The sequence below is a fragment of the Coregonus clupeaformis genome, chromosome 17, assembly GCF_020615455.1.
Source record: "Coregonus clupeaformis isolate EN_2021a chromosome 17, ASM2061545v1, whole genome shotgun sequence".
NCBI lineage: Eukaryota > Metazoa > Chordata > Actinopteri > Salmoniformes > Salmonidae > Coregonus > Coregonus clupeaformis.
The window spans coordinates 42,221,241-42,246,995 of record NC_059208.1 but is presented as its reverse complement, the minus strand read 5'-3'; the positions used below and the strand labels follow the sequence as shown (position 1 = coordinate 42,246,995).

At 42.8% G+C, this 25,755-nt stretch overlaps 2 protein-coding genes across 4 annotated transcripts in view; both read left to right on the top strand.

Moving 5' to 3' along the window:
• LOC121586438 (glutamate receptor ionotropic, kainate 5-like) overlaps window positions 1-10,991 on the top strand; it is a 115,700-nt gene extending 104,709 nt beyond the window's left edge. For all 3 annotated transcript variants that reach the window (XM_041903114.1, XM_041903113.2, XM_041903112.2), the window contains exons 14-21: window positions 300-413; window positions 1,284-1,393; window positions 1,680-1,853; window positions 2,651-2,816; window positions 3,314-3,539; window positions 5,039-5,167; window positions 7,673-7,839; window positions 8,784-10,991. In XM_041903114.1, the coding sequence (XP_041759048.1) occupies window positions 300-413; window positions 1,284-1,393; window positions 1,680-1,853; window positions 2,651-2,816; window positions 3,314-3,539; window positions 5,039-5,167; window positions 7,673-7,839; window positions 8,784-9,437 (1,740 nt within the window). In that variant the 3' untranslated portion in view covers window positions 9,438-10,991. The remainder of the gene's footprint in view (window positions 1-299; window positions 414-1,283; window positions 1,394-1,679; window positions 1,854-2,650; window positions 2,817-3,313; window positions 3,540-5,038; window positions 5,168-7,672; window positions 7,840-8,783) is intronic.
• A 2,031-nt stretch (window positions 10,992-13,022) lies between these two features.
• LOC121586437 (carcinoembryonic antigen-related cell adhesion molecule 1-like) overlaps window positions 13,023-25,755 on the top strand; it is a 29,498-nt gene continuing 16,765 nt past the window's right edge. Inside the window, exons 1-4 of the mRNA XM_041903111.2 lie at window positions 13,023-13,119; window positions 13,411-13,749; window positions 23,631-23,915; window positions 24,579-24,845. Of these exons, the coding sequence (XP_041759045.2) occupies window positions 13,071-13,119; window positions 13,411-13,749; window positions 23,631-23,915; window positions 24,579-24,845 (940 nt within the window). The 5' untranslated portion in view covers window positions 13,023-13,070. The remainder of the gene's footprint in view (window positions 13,120-13,410; window positions 13,750-23,630; window positions 23,916-24,578; window positions 24,846-25,755) is intronic.

Here is a 25,755-nt window from a genome sequence, read left to right as displayed (position 1 = left end):
CGGCCCTCTCCTTCCTCTCGACCTCCCTCTTGAAGACTATTCCCCTCCTGCTCTCCTATATGTCAAGACTGCTTTCAAGTCCTCCTCGATAACCCCAATTGACATCCTTTTTTTTTTTATCTCTCTGCTCTCTCTTCCTCTTTCTTCCACTCCCCTCTGTCTTAAATCTGTCTCCCTCTATATTTTTCTCTTTCTGTCTTTTCTCTCTCTCTCCCTCTCTCCCTTCTCTCTCTTTACCTCTCTCTCTTTCTCTCTACCCCCCCGCCCTATCCATCTCCGACCCTCCCTCTCTACTACAGAAAGCAGACTTGGCGGTAGCTGGGTTCACCATCACCTCAGAGAGGGAGAAGGTTATAGATTTCTCCAAACCGTTCATGTCTCTGGGCATCAGCATCCTGTACAGAGTCCATTTGGTAAGATGACCACAGAGACCAGTCCATTTAGTTATGATTTACCACTAATGGTAAGGCACTGTCATTAAGTACAGATTATGTGTGCTGTACTATGTTGGTGCTTTTCCACTGTGGGAGTTGTCACTGCTCTTCCCATGTCCTTAGTGTCAGTGTTAGCTATGAAAAAGCAATTTCCCCAGTATGACACAGAAGTCCATGGAAAGCCTCAAGCTGGACCAGGGCTGCAGTAGAAAATGCACTGTTTTGTACATTGTTCCGTATATGGCTTAGTTGTTACTACCTCGGGTAACACTTTATTTGTGTGCCTATAAACTGTTTATAGATCATTATAAATGGTTTGTTAAGCATTAGTAAACTGTCTATCAGATGAGGATATATTTAGTACCATTGGTGGGTACAGTACATGTATAAATAATTTCTTATGAGGACACGTAATCATATACAAGTCATGAATATGCATGTATTCAAACTATGTAATGATGATTATAAGCATTTTATAAGCAGACATTAAAATAAAGTGTCACCCAACCGGATTCATCCAAAAAGCAATTATAATTTATGGACAACAAACAAACAAACAAACCACATTACTCTGTAGTGTAATATATTCCATTATCAATGTAATTACTCAAGCTGTCCTGGGTCGTATTCATTAGGTACCAAATGGAAGAAAATGGACTGAAACAACTTGTTTTCATTTTCTGTTGCAAAACCTTTTGCTCTGTTGTGTCCTAATGAATTCGACCTTGTACTCACATTGCCCAGTCTGTAATGCAATCAATGCTAATACTCTGCCCCATTGTGTTTGAAATCTGAACCGTCCAGTATTGATCTCCATTAACACAAGCTTTGTCCTCGTCCTCCAATCAGGGACGGAAGCCCGGTTATTTCTCCTTCCTGGACCCGTTCTCGCCGGCCGTGTGGCTCTTCATGCTGCTGGCCTACCTGGCTGTCAGCTGTGTGCTCTTCCTAGCCGCCAGGTAGCTAACTACCCCACCTAGTGGGCTGGGGGACACCTCAACTTGCATACACTAGCTAGAGCAGCCTGGTGGTCCTATATCTGTTGGCTAGATATGGGACCAGGTTATACAGAGGTTATACATGTGGCTCTAAGTCTTCTTTCCCTCATCTACTTATCTAATAGAGAGAAGTGAAATGCAATTTTGAAGATCCTTTTTCACTCATTAAGACATGATGCTAGTATGTGTAAATCATATGTTGAAGACTAAAGCTCATAGTCCACCTCTCTCTCTGTCCACCTCCCAGGCTGAGTCCGTATGAGTGGTACAACCCCCACCCGTGTCTGATAGGGCGAAAGGACATGCTGGAGAACCAGTACACCCTGGGCAACAGCCTGTGGTTCCCCGTTGGAGGCTTCATGCAGCAGGGCTCTGAGATCATGCCCCGCGCCCTGTCCACACGCTGCGTCTCCGGGGTCTGGTGAGTGTGTATGGGGTGTGTGGGAGGGGGGGTTTGGGACGTGTGTGTGTGTCTAGCTACAGTATCAATCTCTGTATTCCTTCCTCCTTCCCTCCTCCACTTTACTCTTCTCCCAAAGCTACTGTTCATCAGATCAGCCAGATGGCAGTCATACGGTGATGGGAATTATCTTATGCTGCAGTATTACACCCAACCTCATCCACTTCTTACTCTAGTTAGTTAGCTCCGTTAACTCTGAATTGTCTTGATACTGCAATGCGCTGTTCAGAATAAAACTGTGTTCAACCTAAAGGGTAAAGTAGTACAATAAGTTACTTTTTTTGATAATTATGTAGATGCTCAGACAATCAACAAACGTTTCATTAGATCAGTGCAGCAGCACTCTGTGAATGGAAAGAGTTCAACGATTTGTCATTTTGACCTTCACAAGAATTCAGAACAAGAACAAAACTTTGAGGTGTAATACAATGGGACGGTCTACTGGACAAAGATTAAGCCTATTTCTGGACAAAGATGAAGGGTTCTGATAACTTACTCACGTTTCCCAGGTTTTTCAAAAATCCTGGGTGGAAGATTTCAAGAATCAGGTGGGAATAAGGAGTGAAAAAGCAGGAAATGCAACCAGGATTTTTGGAAAATCTGGGAATTTTGGGAAAGTTACCATAATTCTGCCACCCTATTCTGGACTAACAACTAAGATCATATAGGTTGCTTTTTTAGTCCAGGAGTAGCCTAGGCTTAACTTTGCCATGATGTAACTTGTGATAATATGCCTGTCCTCTGTCCCTCCCTCCCAGGTGGGCGTTCACTCTAATCATCATCTCCTCCTATACGGCCAACCTGGCAGCCTTCCTGACCGTCCAGAGGATGGAGGTGCCCATCGAGTCGCCTGACGACCTGGCTGACCAAACAAACATCCAGTATGGCACCATCCAAGGAGGCTCCACCATGACCTTCTTCATGGTGGGGATTGCAACATTATCTCACAGCCTCATGGCAAAATGTGTAAAATAGCATGAGATTAGCTATAAAACTGCTAATTGCTCAGACGTTGCGAGGGGCCCAACGACACTGCGGTATGCCACTGGTTCAGGGGTGAGAGAGAGAGCGAGAGAGAGCGAGAGAGAGCGAGCGAGAGAGAGAGAGAGAGAGAGAGAGAGAGAGAGAGAGAGAGAGAGAGAGAGAGAGAGAGAGAGAGAGAGAGAGAGAGAGAGAGAGAGAGAGAGAGAGAGAGAGAGAGAGAGAGAGAGAGAGAGAGAGAGAGAGAGAGAGAGAGAGAGAGAGAGAGAGAGAGAGAGTAGATAGATAGATAGATAGATAGATAGATAGATAGATGTACAGGAAGGATGGGGGTTAATGTGTATTTGGTGGGGGTACATGTGTTTGTATCACAGGGTATCACAAAAAGTTCTAAACCCTTATTTTCTTGCCATGACAACCTTCAACACACCCATAAACAGAACTCGCGCTACCAGACGTACCAGCGTATGTGGAACTACATGCATTCCAAGCAGCCCAGTGTGTTTGTGAAAAGCACGGAGGAGGGCATCGCCCGTGTGGTCAACTCTAAATATGCCTTCCTGCTGGAGAGCACCATGAACGAGTACCACCGCCGCCTCAACTGTAACCTCACCCAAATAGGAGGTCTGCTCGACACCAAGGGCTACGGCATCGGCATGCCCCTGGGTGAGTGGAGAGGGAGTGTGGTCGGGGGGAGGGGGAGAATGAGGGAAGGAGAGAAGGATGGGGTAGGAGGCATGCTGGACACCAAGGGTTACGGTTGTAGACCTTAACCACCAAGAGCTTTAGTCTTATTTGGTGTAATTACATCTAACGTATCATGTTATTACACCTCTCTCTCATTTTATTTTCAAGATCAAAATAAATGTAAACTTGCATATTCTTGCTGGAGGCCCACTTTAACATCAAACCCACATGGTTCAGATTGATTCCTAACTACATATTACAGCCTCGGGACAAATGACCATACAGGTCACTCTGTTTTAGCCTCCCACCATATCCACTATCTCTTTCATCTGTTAAATCCCCTAATCCATCATCAAACAATTCCAATCGCAAAAAAGAAAAATGTCTCCCAAGACTTCACTGAATTTCAAAACATCAAAGTAGGCCTCAGAGATACAGTATCACATTTCCCTCAAGGACTGACTAGGGATACATGTTTCCTCTTTCTTTCCTCAACATGCCTTTACATTGCCTTCCAGCCCAAAGGTCTCATCACCCACATTTTCAATAAAAAGCCTGTCGCCATGGCTACGGTTGCTTGTTCCTCAGCAACCTTGATGTTACACAAGCAGGTGGTTCTCAACAACAGACTCATGGACAGACTTGGTTCCTTGTTTTTTTAGGAAATATGTCTTTACATGACTCCAGCTATGTGTGAGCTCTTTCGCTTTCCCTATTAGCCGGGGTTGGAATTGGGGTGGAACGCTTGGGAACAGAGGTCCCAAAGTGAAAATCTCAGGAGGAACATTTTGACATTTAACATTTAGTTAGCTTTGTTAGCGGAGATCCATCTGTGGGGTTCAGAGAGTGATTTCTCCAGGTTCCACCCCAGCTTAGCCTATTACTGCATATTAACAATATGTCTGGTTGGCCTACCTTACGACCTCTGACTTACATGTATAATTGGTCTTTGTTGCATTGGCACAACAGCATGGATGCCAACCTCTAAGGTTACAGTTGGCTCACATGTAGTGCAGAGCCCCAATTATACATTTCTCTCTGTCTCTCTCCCTCTCGCTCCTCACCCCCCCCTCATTTTCTTTCTCCATCACCACATTCTCTACCTCTTTGTTAAGCCCTCTCTATTCCCAATCCTCTCTTGCTTCCTCGCTCCATCTTGATTCGATTCAATTCAATGAACTTTATTGGCACGATAAGTCACTATCTTTTATTGCCAAGCAAGGACACAGGAAGTTAAATCAATAATGAGGACATGGTGATACACAATGAATAGTAAACACAATTAACAATACAGTAATATTGTTCTCTCTCTCTCTTTCAATCCTTCACTCCCTCCTTCCTTGTCTGTCTGTTTCTCTCTCTCCCTCTCTCCTTTCCTCCCTCTCTCTGTAACTCTCCCTCTCTCTCCCTCCCTCCCGCCCTCTCTCTCTTTCTCTCCCCAACCCTCTATCTCTCTCCCTCCTCCCCCTCTTCCTCAGGCTCACCGTTTAAAGAGGAGATCACTCTGGGGGTGTTACAGCTGGCAGAGAACAACAGGCTGGAGATCTTGAAGAGGAGGTGGTGGGAAGGGGGGCAGTGCCCCAAGGAGGAGGACCACCGAGCCAAGGGTGGGTACAGCACCACCTGTGCTAGTAGTTTTTATTTTACTTAACCAGGAAGTCCCATTGAGGTCAGAAGACTTCTTTCGAAACGGAGACCTGGCAAAATACCAGCACTAATGATCAGGGGCCCCCCATATCAAGCGTTTCAGAGTAGGACTGCTCATCTAGGATCAGTTTTTCCTTTTTTATCGTAATCAATAAGATTACATGGACAGGGGGGACCTGATCCTAGATCAGCACTTCTAATCTGTGAGGCTTGATACATACGGCTAGTGGTCTGCAATGAAACACTTGTGGGGAAATTAAGTAGGACCCTAACCCTCACATACCCTCACAACCCAGCATACCTTGAATTAGGCTAGTAAATACACAACATTTCCAACCAGGAGTGGATCTCCATCAGGTCCTAGTCTTGGAGGTGCTCTAAAATGTTTATAAGGACACCCACGTTAATCTTTTCAACGAGCACCCAGCAACCGTCATTTGAACTTTGCTATTAGAATGTATACTAATTGCTGAGATTATGTTAATTTGTTCCAAACCAGCTCCTATGCAGTCACATTAGAATTGCACACTACTAATGTACACAATAACAGTTGTACACAATACAATGCAGACATTTCCTCAAGTAGTAGCAAGCACTTGTTTCTTAGATACTCATAAAGTCAATGTTTTTTGGTATCACAGAATCGTGGACACAAGTGTATTGGTAAATGTAGCCCATTCTATTCCCATCACAATGACTCACAGCTGGAAAATTCCATTTGCGTTAGATATGTGTGTAACATGTTGGGTTTATTATGCCTCATCCTTAAAGATGGATTCCGCAGTAGGGGAAAACGGTGTCACTGTCCGCCCCACCACCACCATTGTTATTGTTTTGTTTTGTTGACGAAGCACAGGTGACGAGCATCTCGCAACATGAAAAAAATAATTGCAGTACATATTCTGCTGTTCTATCGAGCATGCAAGTTCGAAGGGAAAAACAGTGTTCGTTGTTTGCAATAACTTCTTTGTTGTTATAATATCTCAAACGGATGTGGCAGTTTCACCATTAAGGATTCCAGGTTTAAGAACAAACCAAATTTGGAAGATTTATTTTATTAGTGTTATGATTACTGCATATAAGTGTCTACATGGTGTGTTTGTTTGTGTGTGTTTGTGTGTGTGTGCACGTGCACGCGTGCGTGCATGTGTGCCAAAGCAAATTTTGTATTTGCTTTGCCTGTGTGGTAGACATTTCCCCTTTTCCGAAATGTTTCTTATTTTTCATTTCTACTGTTTCCTTTTGGGACATCTGCTTTTGGGACTTTCTGTCCCCTTCTCCCATTCCAAATGCCTAGATAGCTACAAGCAACAGACTGGACAATATAGAATAAGACGTAGCACGCTAGATGTTGTTTGTGTTTTGCATATTAGGCAGCCCACAGTAAGACACAGGTTTGTCCCAAATGGCACCCTATCCCTATATAGTTCACTACTTTCGACCAGACACACTGGTACTAGTTATGGTTGAGTCATCCATGGGATAAATCGGTATGCCCTCAGGTTAAAGCAGTGAGACTTGAGCCTTTGTTTTGATACACTCGACATAACAAGGGTACTTGCATTCTTATGAGACATTTTGAAGATAAAAAACATAAAACCTTCATGTTGAATATTCTGTCTTAAAAATAGAACAGGAAGAGCCAAAGGTGATTCTTGTGGTTGATTTACTTATTAAGTCAATGAATGCAGGATTGATGAATTGTACACACACACAACAAATCAAATCAAATCAAATTGTATTTGTCACATGCGCCGAATACAACAGGTGTAGTAGACCTTACCATGAAATGCGTACTTACAAGCCCTTAATCAACAAGGCAGTTCAAGAAATAGAGTTAAGAAAATATTTACTAAATAAAGTAAAAAATTTAATAAAAAAGCAACATAATAAAATAACAATAATGAGGCTATATACAGGGGGTACTGGTATCGAGTCAATGTGCGGGGGTAAAGGTTAGTCGAGGTCATTTGTACATGTAGGTAGGGGTAAAGTGACTATGCATAGATAATAAACAGCGAGTAGCAGCAGTGTAAAAACAAAAAGGGGGGTCAATGTAAATAGTCCGGGTGGCCATTTGATTAATTGTTCAGCAGTCTTATGGCTTGGGGGTAGAAGCTGTTAAGGAGCCTTTTGGACCTAGAGTTGGCGCTCCGGTACCGCTTGCCGTGCGGTAGCAGAGAGAACAGTCTATGGCTAGGGTGACTGGAGTCTTTCACAACACACATACTCACTGTGGGGACATTATGCCGCTTAAGGTTCATTTAGCTTTTCTCCCCTTAAGGCTTTGTATAGAGAGTATCAAAGGGACCTTATGATCCTGTGGAGGCTATTTCGTTGTGTACATTTGCCTGTGCTTTTTCTGTCCCCTATGTGTGTGTGCGCACGTGCCTACACACAGCTCTACCATTACCTCTCTATCCATGGGTGAGAACTGCATACATCATTAATCTGTTCCTCCCCAGGTCTGGGCATGGAGAACATCGGGGGTATCTTCGTGGTGTTGATCTGTGGCCTCATCATCGCCGTGTTCGTGGCCATCATGGAGTTTGTGTGGTCCACCCGCCGCTCGGCAGAGACAGATGAGGTACGCCCTCACTTCTGCCCCGGCCGAAACCACAGACACCCTCCAGTAGGTTACTATGGCAACACAACTCCCGCCCGCCAGCCCGCTCTCTCTCCCTCTCTCTCGTGTGGTGTGTAGTGCAGTGCAGTGAATGTTGTGCTTTGGTGTCGTTGTGCTGATGTGTAAATGGCTGCAAGCAAACAGAGGGTGATGGTCGTCGTCTGCGTTTCCTTTCTTTCTCCCTCTCCGTCGCTCTCTCGCTCCCTCGTCTCCCTAGCTCTCTGTCTAGGCTGTCTGTAATTCAGTTCTCTCTCCCCCGCTCTCTCTCCCTCTCTCTCCCTCTCTCTCTATCCCTCTCTCCCCCTCTCTCTCTCTCCCTCTCTCTCCCTCTCTCTATCCCTCGCTCCTTTGTCTCTCTCTCTGTGTTTTGTGTTGGTCATTGTTATTCCTCTCTCTAGTCCATTGTGTTGTTTATTTCATTGTCGTCTGGGTAAAACGCTGTTTGTGACTTTCATTTGCTCCTGCTTTATCTCTGCTTGCTGCTTTGTTTGTTTTTGTGATTCCTGTCTCAGTTGTCTCTCCCTCTCTCCATCTTTATCTCTGTTCTGTATTTGACATCCTTTTGAATAGTGTCACTAGAGGTAGCTACTCATTACTCATATTTTCGTTGCCCAGAGGTCACACCGTATTTGAACAGTACAACAGCTTTAGTAAACCTCGGAAGATTTTGCTCTCTCTTTCTCTCCCTCTCTCTCTACCACATTCACACTATCATCCCCTTCTCTCTTCATCTCCCCCCGTGTAGCTCAGTTGGTAGAGCATGGTGCTTGCAACGCCAGGGTTGTGGGGTTCGTTTCCAGTATGAACTCACTAACTGTAAGTCGCTCTGGATAAGAGCGTCTGCTAAAATGACTAAAATGTAAAAAAAATTAAATCTCCATATCGCTCCTCTCCCTCTCTCTGTCGTTCTCCCTCTCTCTCTCTCTATCTTCCTCTTCTCTCTCTCCTAGGTGTCAGTGTGTCAGGAGATGCTGACTGAATTCCGCAACGCCATCTCCTGTAAGAAGAGCTCACGCTCTCGGCGCCGGCGGCCCTTGGCCAGCACTGGCGGCGTCCTGCGCCACCCCAGCCGCCTCCAGCTGGGTGTCCCGAGACCCATCCGCCTAGTCCGCGAGATGCGCCTCAGCAACGGCAAGCTGTACAGCAGCTCGGGCCACCTGACGGGTGGCGGGGGAGCAGCAGGGGGGGTGTGCGGGGCCATAGGGGGGGGACCGTCAGACATGGGTCCGGGGCCACAGCGCCTCCTGGAGGACCCGCTGGGTGCCAACACCACAACGCCCCCTCCCCCGCCCGAGGCTGCCACGGCACCTCCCTCTCGGAGCTGTGCCCACGTGCGGATCTGCCAGGAGTGCCGGCGCATCCAGAGCCTGAGGTCGGCATCGTCCTGCTCACGCATCCCGCCCCACCTCGGTCCACACTCTTCCCTGTCCCTGCCCCGCCTCCCTCCACCCCCGCCCCCCTCCTCCACCAATACCGACAGCGAGGGGGGCGGCTGCGGCACAGTGAGCCCCAAGCGCCCCAAACCTAAGCCCACGCCCCCTCCACGGCCCTTACCCCCGGCCAAGACGCCCACCACAGACCTGCTGCTGGGGAAACAAGACTGAGGAGGGACGGAGGGGTTGGACATGTGACAAGAGTGGAGGGTTAAAAGTCAAAGGTCAGGGTTCTTACAGAGAAACGCGTAGGAACGAGGAGCGGAGGGGGCTGTGAGCTTGTAGCGCATTGCACGGCAGGATCAAACCACTCTGACACATTTGAGAGGGTGGCGAAGGGGTTATTCTCCACGGCCGAATTTGTGGAGATACCAACCCAGTCAAGGCCGTCCTCCTAAACCAGGAGTCCTGCTAAGCAATGGAACAGGCTGTCTATGGAGTGGAAAATGACTTTTGACCACATATGACAGTTAGCTGCCTACGGTGCATTGAGAGACCATCTGGTGACCGTTCGACAGTAGGCATAAGTGTGTTCAAACTGCCCGGTTTAGCTTTTGACCTTCTCTCTCTCTTTCACTTGGATCTGATGGAGGACTTCACCTATCCCACAAGCGCCAGAGCGGTTCAGGGGACCATAGAGACTTCAACCACACACACTTACACAGAAACTCTTGCGCTTAGAGAAGTTGGTTCTCACAAGAAGATGCATATTTTTTCCCCAGAGCTGCTGCAAGAACTTTGGAATTCTGGGACATGTAAAACCAGAGGATAAAAAAAAGGTGTTTTTTATTTGCTTTCTCTCAGAGTCTAACTCGCCTAATTTATTTTATATCTTTCTTTCTTTCGTTATATATTTTTATTGTTGTCATTGGTTTCTTGGTCACTGTTTAGTTATTGACTCATGTTTTTGGTTTGTCATTAAAGATCCTTAAAAAAGCCAATGTGGAGATCATGACCATTTGTGCATAAATTAGGTCTCTTTCCCACCAATCACAAGCCCGGGAGCAAAGTTCAAAGGTCAATAGTCTAAAGAGGACTTCTCTAAAACATATACTGACAGTATACCCAGATCAAATGACTCAAAATTACAGTCCATGTTGGCTTGTCACAGTAGCAGAGTGTGGCTTTGCATTCCACTGATCAACAAGCTAGTTTTGCCACAGAGTTTTAACCACAGAGTTAGTGTATCGGAGTTCATTACGGAGCATCAGAGCTACAGAACGTAGTTTAACAACACAATATGTTGTGAATCCTTCAAACAGATCAGAATTTAAGATACTGGATATAAAGAGCAAGGGAAAAGGAGAATACCATACTCAGCAAAAGGAATGACAAATGAGACAAAATGATGATTCAATATAGTTATACAAAGCAGAACAGGAGAAACGTAATGCACAGTCCTTTCTGGCCAAAGGTGACAGGAAACCTGTGTTAATGTGTGTTCTGTGGGATTCATATGGGTGTCATAAGTTTGTATGTGTGTGTGCGTGCATACAGAGGAAAGGATGGGTCAAAGTGCATTTTGTTTTATTTTATGCTCTTTCTTTTTTTCTTTCTTTCTTATTTTCCCTCAGGTTTCTATACCAGTGCTAAATGGATTATTAAGAAAATGACGACAAATATATATTATTATATTGTTATTATTATTACAGTTTACGTGTGGGGTACTGTAGGAGGGCCGCAGTCCTCTTATGTTAAATATATAGACACACAAAGGTATTTGGAATAAAAAACAGTATACAAACTACTGAATCTGGTGTCTTTGCATATGTCCTGTGTGTGCATGAACATAAACGTGATTTCATATCTATAAGTTACAATTTCCTGCTGTATGTAGTTGTGTCGTTGGTGGTCTGTCACACAGGATGCTGTACACTGCACTGGCAGATTCATACAAGTCATGAGAGGCCTCAACAATACATTGTGTCTCAGTAGAAGGATCTACAGTGCAGTAGAGTACAGTACAGTACAGAATAGAGTCATTCAGTTTGTAAAAGCGACAAGTAGCATGCATTTTTCTCTGTCACTAGAACGGTTTTAGACGTCCTGGATGGATTTGTTTATTTTGAGGTCACTTGTGACTTTTGATGTCAGCTGTTGGTAAGATTAATTAATACATTTTGACTGTTGCATTAAATAGGGGAGCGAAGAAAACAAACTTTCTTGATGTATTGGGTGGATTGTATCTCTCTTACCACTGCAGATAGTCCAGGCCTATATCCATGCCATCCACACTTGTTTGCTGAAGTAAAACTAATCTCTCTCAGGATACTGCAATGGAGAGAGCCAACTGCCAGCTGGCCCTGTGTTTGTGGTACTGGGAAAGAATGCCACGTTTAATACCACCCTCAAACCCTCAGATGTGGTCAACTTTATCACTGTAGCAAGGAATTTCAATGGTGGCAGTGGACTTGTACCTGTAGTCACTTCTGCGCCCAGAGGACAGACAGTTGGCGCTACGCAGGAAGAGTGTCATTGAATTAATCTACCTGCGCCCGACTTGTACCTTTGATGACGAAAGATAGCGGGGATTATTCCCTACCTTCAGGCTTGTATATATAAAAAAGATGATTACAAGCGCCTATATCTGGTATTTTTTATTTGGGATAGAGAGATTTGATCGATTTTCACAGCACAACATCCCCTGGCCAACCTTCAGCTTCTCTTACCACAGCCACATCTTCACACAGTATGAGGCCATCACTAATCTGACACAGGATCAGTAGTTAACAGTGTAATACAGCCACTCCACAATGCTAACCAGTGCCACAGGGTGTCAGTAGGCCTATAGTCAAGGCATTGAGGAAAACTGGAAAATACACTCCATGTAAAGGAGTTCTTAATTCACCTGACTCCTTCAGTTACAGGTTATGAGATAATTGTAAGGTTCATATTTGTGTAACGCAGCTAGTGTCAACATAAAAGTGACTTTAAATGTACATTGAAGATTCCAGTTCCCGCTGTCTCACAGGATGTTGTGCACTGTATTGGCACATCTATACAGGTCATGAGAGATCTCAACGATGTACCATGTCTCAAGGATCTACGGTAGAATAGAATAGATACTTTATTGTCCAGACTGAATTTTTCTTTACTTCTGTCTGATATTCTGCCTCCAAGACCTAGTCTCAGAAATTCCAGACCTAGAAACATAGTTAATGTGGGAGGCAACCCGTCTGCCTAAGGAAGACCCAAACCTTCTGCCCACTGTACAACTGAACTGTCAAGATGAAACCTTGTCTACCTTATTCCACTGGGTGTCAGCCCTGTCAAGGCAGATGGCAAAATCCAACGTTTACCTAAAACAATTACAGTAGACTACTGTACAATGTTTTTTAGGGTTTGGGGTGAATATCTTTTTAAAACATAGATGTATTTTTTTGTCTTAGAAATTGTTTCCCATGGTGGAAAGGTACAGTAATTCCTACTTTTCAAGCAATACATTGTATTTAGTTTTTCTTAAATGGTTGAATTGCTACATTTGCAGTAATAGTAGCCTTGCCATTATATGAGCTGATATGATGACGTGTCATAAATTGTTAGGCTATTTGAAATATTTTGGGCACACAACTAGACAGTATAATTTATTCGATTTTTTTCATTCTCAGCAGTAATAAGAGTTGGTAGTATGTCAAAATAGAGTGTGGTATGTGGATGGGGTAGCAATCCATTCTAAGAGGCGGGTTTACTGATGTTGACACCTTTACTGGGTGTGTACCATTAGGGAGAGTACTCATTCAGTTTGTGAAAGCAACTGGTAGTCCGCATTATTCTCTGTCGCAAGAAGGGTTCCAGACATCTGGGATGGATTTGTTTAATTTGAGGTCGCTTGTCATTTTGCTGTCAGCTGTTGGTAAGATTCATGAATATATGAATTATTGTTAGCCCTACATTTAATAGTGGACCGAAGAAAACAAAATGTTTTGAGATGTGTTTGGGTGGGTTTGTTTTTGGAGACGCAATCTGAAGGTGCATTGGCGTTGTTGTAGTAGAATGCCTTTTTCAGGCCAATAATAGGCTACCATAACAAACATGTATTTATAGTTGTTCACTAGTGCATTGCTTATAGCTTGCTTCTGTCTTGATGTCTATCACACACTTATATGTTGAAGTGAACACCTGTACTCAAACTGGTTTCTCTCAGGACGCTGCAACGGGCAGAGCGTACTGCCAGCGGGCCCCTTGGAGGGAGTACAGGGAAAGAACGTCACGTTCAAAACCATCATCATGCCCACAGATGTAGGCAACTTTATCACAGTATCTTGGAATTTCAAAGGTGCTAGTGGACTTGTAGCTGTTGTCACTTCTGCGCCTAAAGGAGAGACAGTTGGCGCTGGCTACGCAGGAAGAGTGTCACTGAATTCATCCACCGGTGAATTGAAACTGGGAACCTTGACGGCGAAGGATAGCGGGGACTATGCGGTGACCATGGTCACAAGTGCTGCAGAACAGCGCACAGGTGTAACGGCGCTCAGAGTTCTAGGTGAGTACACATTTTGGCATATGTTTGCCAAAATCAACTTTGTTATTTACTTCCTGGTTAAGCGAGCAGTGTGTCAAGAAGCAGTGCGGCTTTTCGGGGTCGTGTTTCGGAGGACACATGGCTCTCGACCTTCACCTCTCCCGAGTCCGTACGGGAGTTGCAGCGATGGGACAAGACTGTGACAAAATTGGGGAGAAAAATATATAAAAGCCTAAAACGATCAAAGTGAGAAATAAACTGAAAAGGTGCTGCTAAGCCTATAGGCTCAGGGTCTTTGAATTAAATCCATCTTTAGGGTGTGGCCCTGTTGCTTGGAAAAGGGACCTTCTAACCTACTACCACACTCTAGCAATATGGGATGGAGTTATGTCACTGGCATGATACTGTATTGCTACAGACCTAGGCCTATCTTCAGCAGTGTGGGTGTCTGTGATGGCACAACGGATTTCCCGGATTGATGCTTATCCATGCCAATATCCCAAATTAGTTTTGCCATATCTCAGCTAGACACATACAGTGCCTTCAGAAAGTATTCATACCCCTTGACTTATTCCACATTTTGTTGTGTTACAGCCTGAATTAAAAGTGTATAATAAATACAAAAATCTCACCCATCTACACACAATACCCCATAATGACAAAGTGAAAACATGTTTTTTGACATTCTTGCACATTTATTGAAAATGAAATGCAGAAATATCTCATTTACATGAGTATTCCCACCCCTGAGTCAATACTTTGTAGAAGCACCTTTGGAAGCGATTACAGATGTGAGTCTTTCTGGGTAAGTCTCTAAGAGATTTCCACACCTGAATTGTACAATATTTGCGTATTACTCTTTTCAAAATTCTTCAAGCTCTGTCAAATTGGTTGTTGGTCATTTCTAGACAACCTTTTCCAGGTCTGCCACAGATTTTCAAGTAGATTTAAGTCAAAACTGTAACTCGGCCACTCAGGAACATTCACTGTCTTCTTGGTAAGCAACTCCAGTGTCTGTTGGAAAGCAGACTGAATCAGGTTTTCCTGTGCTTAGATACATTCTATATTTATTTTTTTATCATGAAAACTCCCCAGTCCTTAACGATTACAAGCATACCCATAACAAAATGCATAGCGCATAGAATTAAAAAGGTATTGTCAGATATTATTCATCCTAGTCAGACAGGTTTTTTTACACGATACATTGGAGATAATATAAGACAAGTATCTGGGAACCCAGGCCTGGTATTCATTGCCTATTTTTAAAAGGCTTTTGATAAAGTACGACTATAATTAATATATATAAATGCCTGGACTATTTAATTTAGGAAAATCTCTTATACAATGGGTTAAAGTTATGTATAGTAACCCCAGGTGTAAAATAATAAATAATGGCTACTTCTCAGAAAGTATTAGACTGTCAAGAGGACAAAAACAGGGTTGTCCACTATCGGCATATATATTTATTATGGCCATCGAAATGTTAGCTATTCAAATCAGATCCAACAATAAAATCAAGGGGCTAGAAATCCAGGGCTTAAAAACAAAGGTGTCATTGAACACTGACGACTCATGTTCTTTTAAATCTGCAATTTGGATCCCTGCACAGCCTCATAGAGGATCTAGATAACTTTTCTAACCTCTCTGGATTACAACCGAACTATGATAAGTGTACCATATTACATTACCGTGTAGTTTACCAATAAAATGGTCTGACGGTGAAGTGGACATACTCGGTATATATCCCAAAATAAATAAATAATCTCACTACTATACATTTTTAGTTAGCAAAAAATTAATAAGATCTTGCTACCATGGAAATGTAAATACCTGTCTATTTGTGGAAAAATCACCCTGATTAATTCTTTAGTCATATCCCAGTTTTCCTATTTACTTATGGCCTTGCCTACACCGAACAACTAGTTTTTTTAATTCTATGAGCAAAAAATATTAAATTTTATTTGGAACGGCAAGCCTTACAAAATTAAACGGGCCTATTTATATAATAAATACGAATTCGGTGGGCTAAAATTATTAAATGTTAAAGCATTGAACCGCTCACTAAAGGCTTCGAGTCATACAAAAGTTATACTTAAACTCTGAACTGGTTCTCCAGCAGAAGTAAGAAAGGCTCACCCCGTGTTAAAAATTAGCCTCTTGACCTTGAGGTGAAATGAAATCATCTCTAAAATATCGCTATTTTTTTAACCATAGAAAGCTGGTTGCAATTTCAGTTTAATCCACCATAACAGAACAAATATTACAACAAATATAAATAAACTTGTATAATCTTTGTTAATGATATCATAAATAGAGTTGGTGAAGCTGTCACACATGCAGCTAACAAATGTCTGCTCGATCCAAAATTACAACCAACTGATTGCCACATTACCACACAAATGGAGGAGGAATATGAAAGGGGGAGAAGCTAAGGAACTTGTCTGTCGACATTTACCTAAACCTAACTCTGCAAATAGCACTGCTGGGTGACTTGAAAAGCCACAGTCATTCGATCGTCAATAATATAATAAAACTCTTAGTAAAAATGTTCATCTTTAATTTAAAATCTGTAGAAACTAGGAGAATAGAAAAGTTCAGAGCTTTTGTGAAACATCACAGCACAGTTGAAAAATATATGGAAAGTAGAAATCTAAACTGATGGGTTTTCAGAGATCGATGGGAGGGGTTGAGTGTAGCTGAAGGGTGGGACAAAAAGTAAAACAAAATAAGATAACTAGTGTAAAATGTACAGTATATTCGGAAAGTATTCAAACCACATGATTTTTTCCACATTTTGTTACGTTACAGCCTTATTCTAAAATGGATTACATAATTTTTATGGCTCAACAATCTACACACAATACCCCACAATGACAAAGCGAAAACAAATACATTTTTGCAAATGTATAAAAAATAAAAAACAGAAATACCTTGTTTACATAAATATTCAGACCCTTTGCTATGGGACTCGAAATTGAGCTCAGGTGCATCCTGTTTCCATTGATCATCCTTGAGATGTTTCTACAACTTCATTGGAGTCCACCTGTGATAAATTCAATTGATTGGACATGATTTGGAAAGGCACACACCTGTCTATATAAGGTTCCACAGTTGACAGTGAGTGTCAGAGCAAAAATTAAGCAATGAGGTCAAAGGAATTGTCATGTGGAGCTCCGAGACAGGATTGTGTCGAGGCACAGATCTGGGGAAGGGTACCAAACTATTTCTGCATCATTGAAGGTCCCCAAGAACACAGTGGCCTCCATCATTCTTAAATGGAAGAAGTTTGGAACCACCAAGACTCTTCCTAGAGCTGGCTACCTGGCCAAACTGAGCAATCAGGAGAGAAGGGCCATGGTCAGGGAGGTGACCAAGAACCTATTGGTCACTCTGACAGAGCTCCAGAGTTCCTCTGTGGAGATGGGAGAACCTTCCAGAAGGACAACCATCTCTGCAGCACTACACCAATCAGGCCTTTATGGTAGAGTGGCCAGACGAAAGCCACTTCTCAGTAAAAGGCACATGATAGCCCGCTTGGAGTTTGCCAAAAGGCACCTAAAGGACTCTCAGACCATGAGAAACAAGATTATCTGGTCTGATGAAACCAAGATTGAACTTTTTGGCCTGAATGCCAAGCGTCACGTCTGGAGGAAACCTGGCACCATCCCTACGGTGAAGCATGGTGGTGGCTGCATCATGCTGTGGGGATGTTTTTCAGTGGCAGGGACTGGGAGACTAGTCAGGATCGAGGGAAAGATGAATGGAGCAAAGTACAGAGAGATCCTTGATGAAAACCTGCTCCAGAGCTCTCAGGACCTCAGACTGGGGCGAAGGTTCACCTTCCAACACGACAACAACCCTAAGCACAGAGCCAAGACAACGCAGGAGTGGCTTGTCTGAATATCCTTGAGTGGCCCAGCCAGAGCCCGGACTTGAACCCGATCGAACATCTCTGGAGAGACCTGAAAATAGCTGTGCAGTGACGCCGCCCTTCCAACCTGACAGAGCTTGAGAGGATCTGCAGAGAAGAATGGGAGAAACTTCCCAAATACAGGTGTGCCAAGCTTGTAGCGTCATACCCAAGAAGACTCGAGGATGTAATCGCTTTCTAAGGTGCTTCAACAAAGTACTGAGGAAAGGGTCTGAATACTTATGTAAATGTGATACTTCCATTATTTATTTTTAATACACTTGCAAAAATTTGCAAAAGTTTTTGCTTTGTCATTATGGAGTCTTGTGTGTAGATTGATGAGGGGGAAGAAAATATTTAATCAATTTTAGAATAAGGCTGTAACGTAACAAAACGTGGAAAAAGTCAAGGGGTCTGAATACTTTCTGAATGCACTGTATATAGTATGTATAAGATGGAAGTAGAAGCCTAAGTATTGTTTTCCATTAGTTTACTCCAATTATGGGAGGGGTGGTAGGGTTAGGGTAAAATAATGAAGAAAAAACTATATGGGGGATTGGAAATGATGCAGACAATTACATTGATAGAACCCATAATCTATATGCAATATTAAAGCTGACCTAACCCCTAAAAATATATATAATAATAATAAAAAATATATACATGCCCATAACATGATGCAGCCACCACTATGCTTGAAAATATGGAGAATGGTACTCAGTAATGTGTTGTATTGGATTTGCCCCAAACATAACACTTGAGTGAGTACAAAAAGTTGAATGCTTTGCCACATTTTTGTAGTATTACTTTAGTGCTTTGTTGCAAACAGGATGCATGTTTTGGCATATTTTTATTCTGTACAGGCTTCCTTCTTTTCACTCTTTCAATTAGGTTAGTATTCTGGAGTAACTACAATGTTGTTGATCCATCCTCAGTTTTCTCCTATCACAGCCATTAAACTCTGTAACTGTTTTATAGTCACCATAGTGAAATCCCTAAGCGGTTTCCTTCCTCTCCGACAACTGAGTTAGGAAGGACGCTTGTATCTTTGTAGTGACTGGGTGTATTGATACACCATCCAAAGTGTAATTCATAACTTCACCATGCTCAGGGATATTCAATGTCTGCTTTTTTATTTTTACCCATCTACCTTCTTTGCGAGGCATTGGAAAACCTACCTGGTCTTTGTGGTTGGATCTGTGTTTGAAATTCACTGCTCGACTGAGGAACCTTACAGATAATTGTATGTGTAGTCATACCTCAGAGATAAGGTAGTCATTCAAAAATCATGTTAAACACCATTATTGCACACAGTGAGTCCATGCAACTTATGTGACTTGTTAAGCACATTTTTACTCCTGAACTTATTTAGGCTTGCCATAACAAAGGGGTTGAATACATTTCATTTTTTAATGTTTAATTAATTTGTAAACATATCTAAAAACATAATTCCACTATGACATTATGGGTTATTGTCTGTAGGCCAGTGACACAAAATCTCAATCTAATCCATTTTAAATTCAGGCTGTAACACAACAAAATGTGGAAAAAGTCAAGGTGTGTGAATACTTTCTGAATGCACTGTAGGCTATGTGACGCAATTTATCTTTGGGGTCTTAAGTCAAATTTAAATGGGCAATCAGCAGTTGCTACATCCATTTTTGGACTAATAAATTAATGATATGTACCCACTGATTCCTGAAAAATCTAACTTATAAATGCCTCATGAGCTTAGTTTAAGTTAACTGTCGTACTCCATCAGAACGGAAAATATAAGCTTGTAGTACTCCAATGTAAACAAAGGAAATGTCAACAAAGACTACATAGCCTCAAAACAATGTTAAATCTATCATTTTGATATCAGTCCTTGCATCCATAGCTCTGTCTATGAATTTGAGAATGGTTACATTTCTCCAGCCCCATCCCTCAGCTTTTTACCAAAACAGGGGCGGGGAAACGCTTTTTTATTGTTTCAACTGCTGATTGCCGCTTTAAGTAATTAGCTTTTTTTTTTACAATGCATAAAAGTACAGACTCAGAGCTTCAAATTTGTATATCATACACTGAAGTTGGAGAAAGCTATGGGAAAGCTATGCTGCTTTAAACGTTGATAATCTTGTATACCCTGTTGAGAAAAGCCATTCAAAGTTTTTCACACTCGTCAGAGAGCTATTCTTTGTTTACGCCCATTCAGCATCGCTCACAACCTCTTAAGCCTTAGCCCCACCCATCTCTTTAAGGATTCACATAGGGACATGTTTCTGTCTATAGACGGGTTGGCTGACAACGTCACAAAAATGATGTGCGCGCATCCATGGGGCCGGAAGCCATGCTTTTTTAATGAATCTGAACGGTTAGATAGCTAGCAACAATCACAAGAAGCTGCCATGTGGGGAATCGTAGGCGGCTCGTTTCAGATAGTTTTATCTTGTTCTTGTTACCATGTCCTGTTTTGAGGTGTTTTTACTGATTTCATGTCAACGCTAATATGGCTCAAATTTGCTAGCTAGCTAACCAACAACTGGAACGATGTATTTGAGAGATACCAAGTCCTCATTGTGCAAATGTATTTATGTTTTCAATAAACCTTTGGAGACTAAATATTGTTGTCAACAATCTAAGCCAGCCCCGTCTGTTTGCACACGCTTCGGTTTTGTTGCTAAACAACCAACCAGTTTATGGCCTTGTGCTAAACTGAGTGAGAGTGGTGAAAGTAGTAGCCTACAACAACAAATAACTCCAGGTAAAAATGCACTTTATCTAGTCCTTGGCTTATATCCTAACCTGAATTTGATGCAGGTCATGTTGGTCTTTACATTATTGTCTCTGGTAAACACACACTATATCAAACCAAATCAAAGTAAAGTTTATTTTCACATACACAGGATACAGCAAGTGTAAACGGTACAGTGACACGCTTACTTGCAGCTTACTTGCAAGCTCTTCCTCAATAGTGCAGTATCAATATCAAAATAGATAAACGTGTCAACGTAAACGTTTTACCGGGCATCAACCTGGACTCCAGGGTAGACGTAACATAATAAATGTAAATCCGTGACACCCCAATTAGTATGATATGTTACGAATTACAATTTGTATGATATGTTACGAATTGCAAGGCTAGGTTAAGGTTAGGAGTCAGGTTAAAGAGTTAAGGTTAGGGGAAGGATTAGCTAACATGCTAAGTAGTTGCAAAGTATCTAAAAAGTTGTAAGTAGTTGCAAAGTTGCTAATTAGCTCAAATGCTAAAGTTGTCCGTAATGAGATACGAACACGCAACCTTTAGGTTGCTAGATGTTCACGTTATATGCCCACCCATCCACCCTAATTTTATTTTTGCCTTAAGTAACCTTCTGCCTTATGTAACCAATTTGAGTGTCCCGGATTTATGTTTACTATGTTACGTCTAGTCTATGAGAACAGGCATTACACTGATTTCAGTGCTATAATATGAATGACATGGCTGTAGAAGCTAGTGCAGGTTAAGTACATAACAGCAACGGCTATACACTACATCAGGCATAAGGCCTAGTCAGTGTTGTGTTCGAGACCACCTAAAGCAAGACCGATTCAAGATCAAGACCGGAGCAAATCGAATCCGAGACTGAGTCAAGACCGAGACCAGGAGGGGTACAAGGGACAAGGGGTCCAAGACCGAGTTTTGAAACTGCAGTAAAAGTGCAGTAACTGCAGTCGACTGTGGTATTTTGGACGCAGTATTTGCAGCATGCTACAGTTATACTGCAGTGTACTGCAGTTATACTGCACTCTGACTGCAATCTTTTTTCGTAAGGGAACAGCCTAGTGGACTTGTACACATGAAACTCAGGCAAATGTGCTCAAGTAAACATTACAGTAATGTTGAAATGAATACATAATATAAACACAATGAGCATGAGCGATATATGTAGAATAGAAAATAACCTAGCATCATAAAATGAGCAATGCTAATAAACGGCTAATCGCTAACAGTCTTGCTAAATGCTCATGCATTCCAATGCAAAATGTTAACGGTAGCGGGAGCTAGCTAACAAGCTCAACACAATAGATCACACAACTTAGCTCCACATAATAGGACACAGATCTCACGTTTAGATGCACACACAATTAATCAGACAGACAGGGATTCAGTCCACGGGAGGAAAAGTTCAGCAGGGGGGAAACTGTGGTAGTGCTCATCAGGATTGGGAAAGCACTTTTCTAACCACATGGTGAGGTCATACACTAACTGAAACTCAAGTCCCGGGAATCTAGGCCGCTGATAGGCTGAACGAGATGTGGTGATAAGTAATTGGCGTCCCTACACCCAAACGAGGGCATTGCGTTCATCCACCTCTGGCCTGCTGGCTCCCCTTCCTCTGCGGAAGCATAGCTCCCGCTCAGCCCAGTCAAAACTGTTCGCTGCTCTGGCACCCCAATGGTGGAACAAGCTCCCTCACGACGCCAGGACAGCGGAGTCACTCACCACCTTCCGGAGACATTTGAAACCCCACCTCTTTAAGGAATACCTGGGATAGGATAAAGTAATCCTTCTAACCCCCCCAAATTGTAAAGTGGTTATCCCACTGGCTATAGGGTGAACGCACCAATTTGTGAGTCGCTCTGGCTAAGAGCGTCTGCTAAATGACGTTAATGTGCCCTTGAGCAAGGCACTTAACCCTAATTGCTCCTGTAAGTCGCTCTGGATAAGAGCGTCTGCTAAATGACTAAAATGTAAAATGTAAAATGTAAATCTTCATCAATAAGACAATAACAAAAGTCTCCTCTGAATGGGAGACTAAGCTGCCCGACTAGAACTAACCAGAAGGGATGGCTAGAATCAGCCGACTGAAGCTGTCCATTTTAACAAACACTGTCGATCTCCGGTTCTTCCCCATCACTGTCATCAGAAAACTCTGCAATGTCTCGTTCTCTGACAACATTTTGAACATTACTAAAGTCAGGAATTTCCTCGTCGTCTGATTATTTTTCAGAGTCAGAGAGTCAGCATGGCATGATGATCGTCCTCCAGAAAGTAGTCTCTCACAACTTTTTCGCACTGAGATTTATCGATAGCTCCAACTAAATTCAGGGCAGCAATGTTGTTGAGAGCTGTACCAACATTTGCGGTTGTCCATGGCTATATCTTTTAAAAATCCTGTGGTAGAAAAATGATCTACATACTGACCAAAGAAGCTCCCATTCTTGTTATAGACAGAAGCCTGTGACATAGCAGACCAATCAGAACTCATCCCTCTGCATGTCCAGCCCCTCTATTATTTCAACCAATCACGGCTAGCGGGAAGGTTCCTGTCTTTTTCCGTGCCTTACCAACTAGGCTCGCAATTTACATTTTTTATTAGCATGAACTTTTCGCATACTGGTTTGTAATTGAAAGTTCACATGTTCAAGAAGGCATATCTGCCCCCCAAAAATGCATTTTGATGCAAAAAGTTTGCATTTTTTCAAATGCTTCTCATGTAAAGTAGTAACGTTCGTCATCTGCCCCATTTGCGTGCTGTGTCACATATTCAAAGCTTGAAGGATGGCAATGATGAGTCAGAACTAGGGAAAATGGCTGACACGTTAACTGGACTTTCAGGTTTATGGCAAAGTGTAAAACCATTAAGAGGTTATATACCATTTTGTTAGGTCAGATTAGAATGACCCATGTGTATTTTTGGTCAGTTAAACTGCAGTTTATTCTATGACATCACAGCCATTGAATGAGCACTTGTTCAGTTCACAACATGTTCAGAAAGCCTTTGCTGCCAACCTGTTGTTTACTATTCAGGAGTTTAATACTTTCGCTCCATCCCCCCTAGTCTTCTACTACCAAAGAACATTGCTTAGCCTTAGAGTACAGGTTCATTAATCCGCCACTCTCCCCTCACTCTGCCTCAAAACTCAAGCACTGACATAACAATTACCCTGACACCCCTTGCTCTGTTTGCCTATCACATCACCTCATCCTCCCATTCACCCTCCTCTACCTCCTCCCTCCCCTCTTTAGAACCGGTCTCTGTCGTGACCATCAAGTCCAACCTGAATGAAGCGTTCGAGTTCAACAGCACTGTGGTCTTGACCTGTTCGGCCAAAGGATCCTTCCTCATGTACAAGTGGCTCAACGGCACTGCCCCGCTGGTCGCCGATGGGAATCATGTGACTTTGAGTGCAAACTCCACAGTGCTGACCGTGGCTGGAGTGTTCAGGAAGGATCTGGTCGGACCCATCTACTGCACAGCCTCCAACAAACTAGAGAGCAATAGCAGTGCCCCCTTCAACCTCACTGTCAGCTGTAAGTACATATGTTCTTATAGCCTGGTCTCACATCTGTTTGTGCTGTCTCGCCTACTCCTATGGTCATTGTTAGAAAGACAGCACAAACAGATCTGGGACCAGGCTAATATTTGTATCCATTGATTCCACTCACGTCTATGCAAGGCTATCTGAAAGGCTCAGGTAGAGTTAAGTTTAGAGTCTTAGGAGGCTTTGTGTGACTTGGGACACTCCCGGTAGGGGTTTCTACACCCAAACCCAACTCTCCTGTTTATACCATGCCTGTGGTCCGATGGTTATGCTGATTTACCCTTTTCAAGAGAGTGAAGAAGAAAAAAATATCTGTTTTATCAACACTTAGATATGATATTAAGCAGTAGATAAATTAGTTTGTGTGATGGCTTTAGAATAAGTCATGCCAGCCATGTTCTATATTGTAACAGTGAGAGGCTGCTGATCTAAATCAGCCATCCAGCTCAGGGTAGTACAATGCAGGCGACAGGAAAATGGTCAGATAAGATCCACATTTCGTCCTAGCCCATCTGAGTAGAGCACCTGGGAGGGGATAGAACTTGCGGCTTGTTTTTGTTAAGAATTTAATGAGCTGCTACATTGTGGTTTGCAGCCTTAGGCCTAGGCCTAAATTAAAAACAGCTGGACCTCTTTTCCAATATATTTGCAGATGGGCCAGAAAACGTCACCATGACAGTCACCCCCACCGGTGAGGTCCAAAAGAAGGGTTCCAACATTACATTGACCTGCTCAGCCCAGTCTAGCCCTGTGGCTGTGCTTCAGTGGATCCACAATGGAGTCCCGCTCAATGTGATGGGCCCCAAGCTGGTACTGGCCAACATTGCAGAGGCACAGAGTGGAAACTACTCCTGCATGGCCAGCAATGCCAAAACCTTGCGATACCTGGAATCCACCACAGCCAAGTTCACTGTAGTAGGTGAGTAGAAGAACCACAAGAGCCAATGGGAAATCAAGGTTTTATACATGAATAGGACGGGTGCTTTAGCAAATACAAAGGGTAGCCATGTACAGTATACTGGTAGAGACCTAGAGAGGCAAATCTTGCTCTAATGGAAAGCAAAGTAGTGAAACTGGTTGTTGCATTCAGTTGAGCTACAGTATTCTTCTGAGGTTCTTGTCAGTAACATGTTTTTCAGATGTTACACTCATTTGATTTTATTAGACTTATAGACTGACCTGTTCTTGTTGAACTAATTACAAGGAGGTTGTTATTAACCTTTCTCCATTTAATGGTGAATATTGCCTGGAAAAGGTTTGTTACAGCCAATTAAACACTTTTAAAACGGTTTCTGTAACTGTAAGATAAAGAATTTGCCGTTAGTCCTGCAGCCCTGTCTCAAAGAGATTGTATCATCCTTATTAAGGTGATACCATGAACAGACAGACTGAAACCTGTTTCTTGGCTTCACGCCCCAAAGGCATAACACCGAACACTGAATGGATTTCATATAATTTTTAAGCATACGGTACAAGTTTCAAACCCAGTGACCTCGTATCATGGCAACTTTGTACGTTCCCTTATAGGTTTTTAAAGCTTGTGAAATATGTGCTCCATGCCATACAGTACAAAGAGTGTATGGCCCTCGGTGTGTACTGAAACTTTTTACAATGGGAGACAGTCTACCATGTTGTGAGTGACTAAAACCTGCTTGGTTGGGGGGATGGTCTTTCAAAATGCCTGGAGTCCTTGAGTCGTGTATTGTTTGTTCAAAGGAAGAGATATTGTGGGATGTGGGGGTTCAGTTATTCTATGAATGCTCCCCTCTACTTGGTAAACAGTAGTGACTTCAAGTCCAATTATTCCGCCATGAATCATAGTGACACAT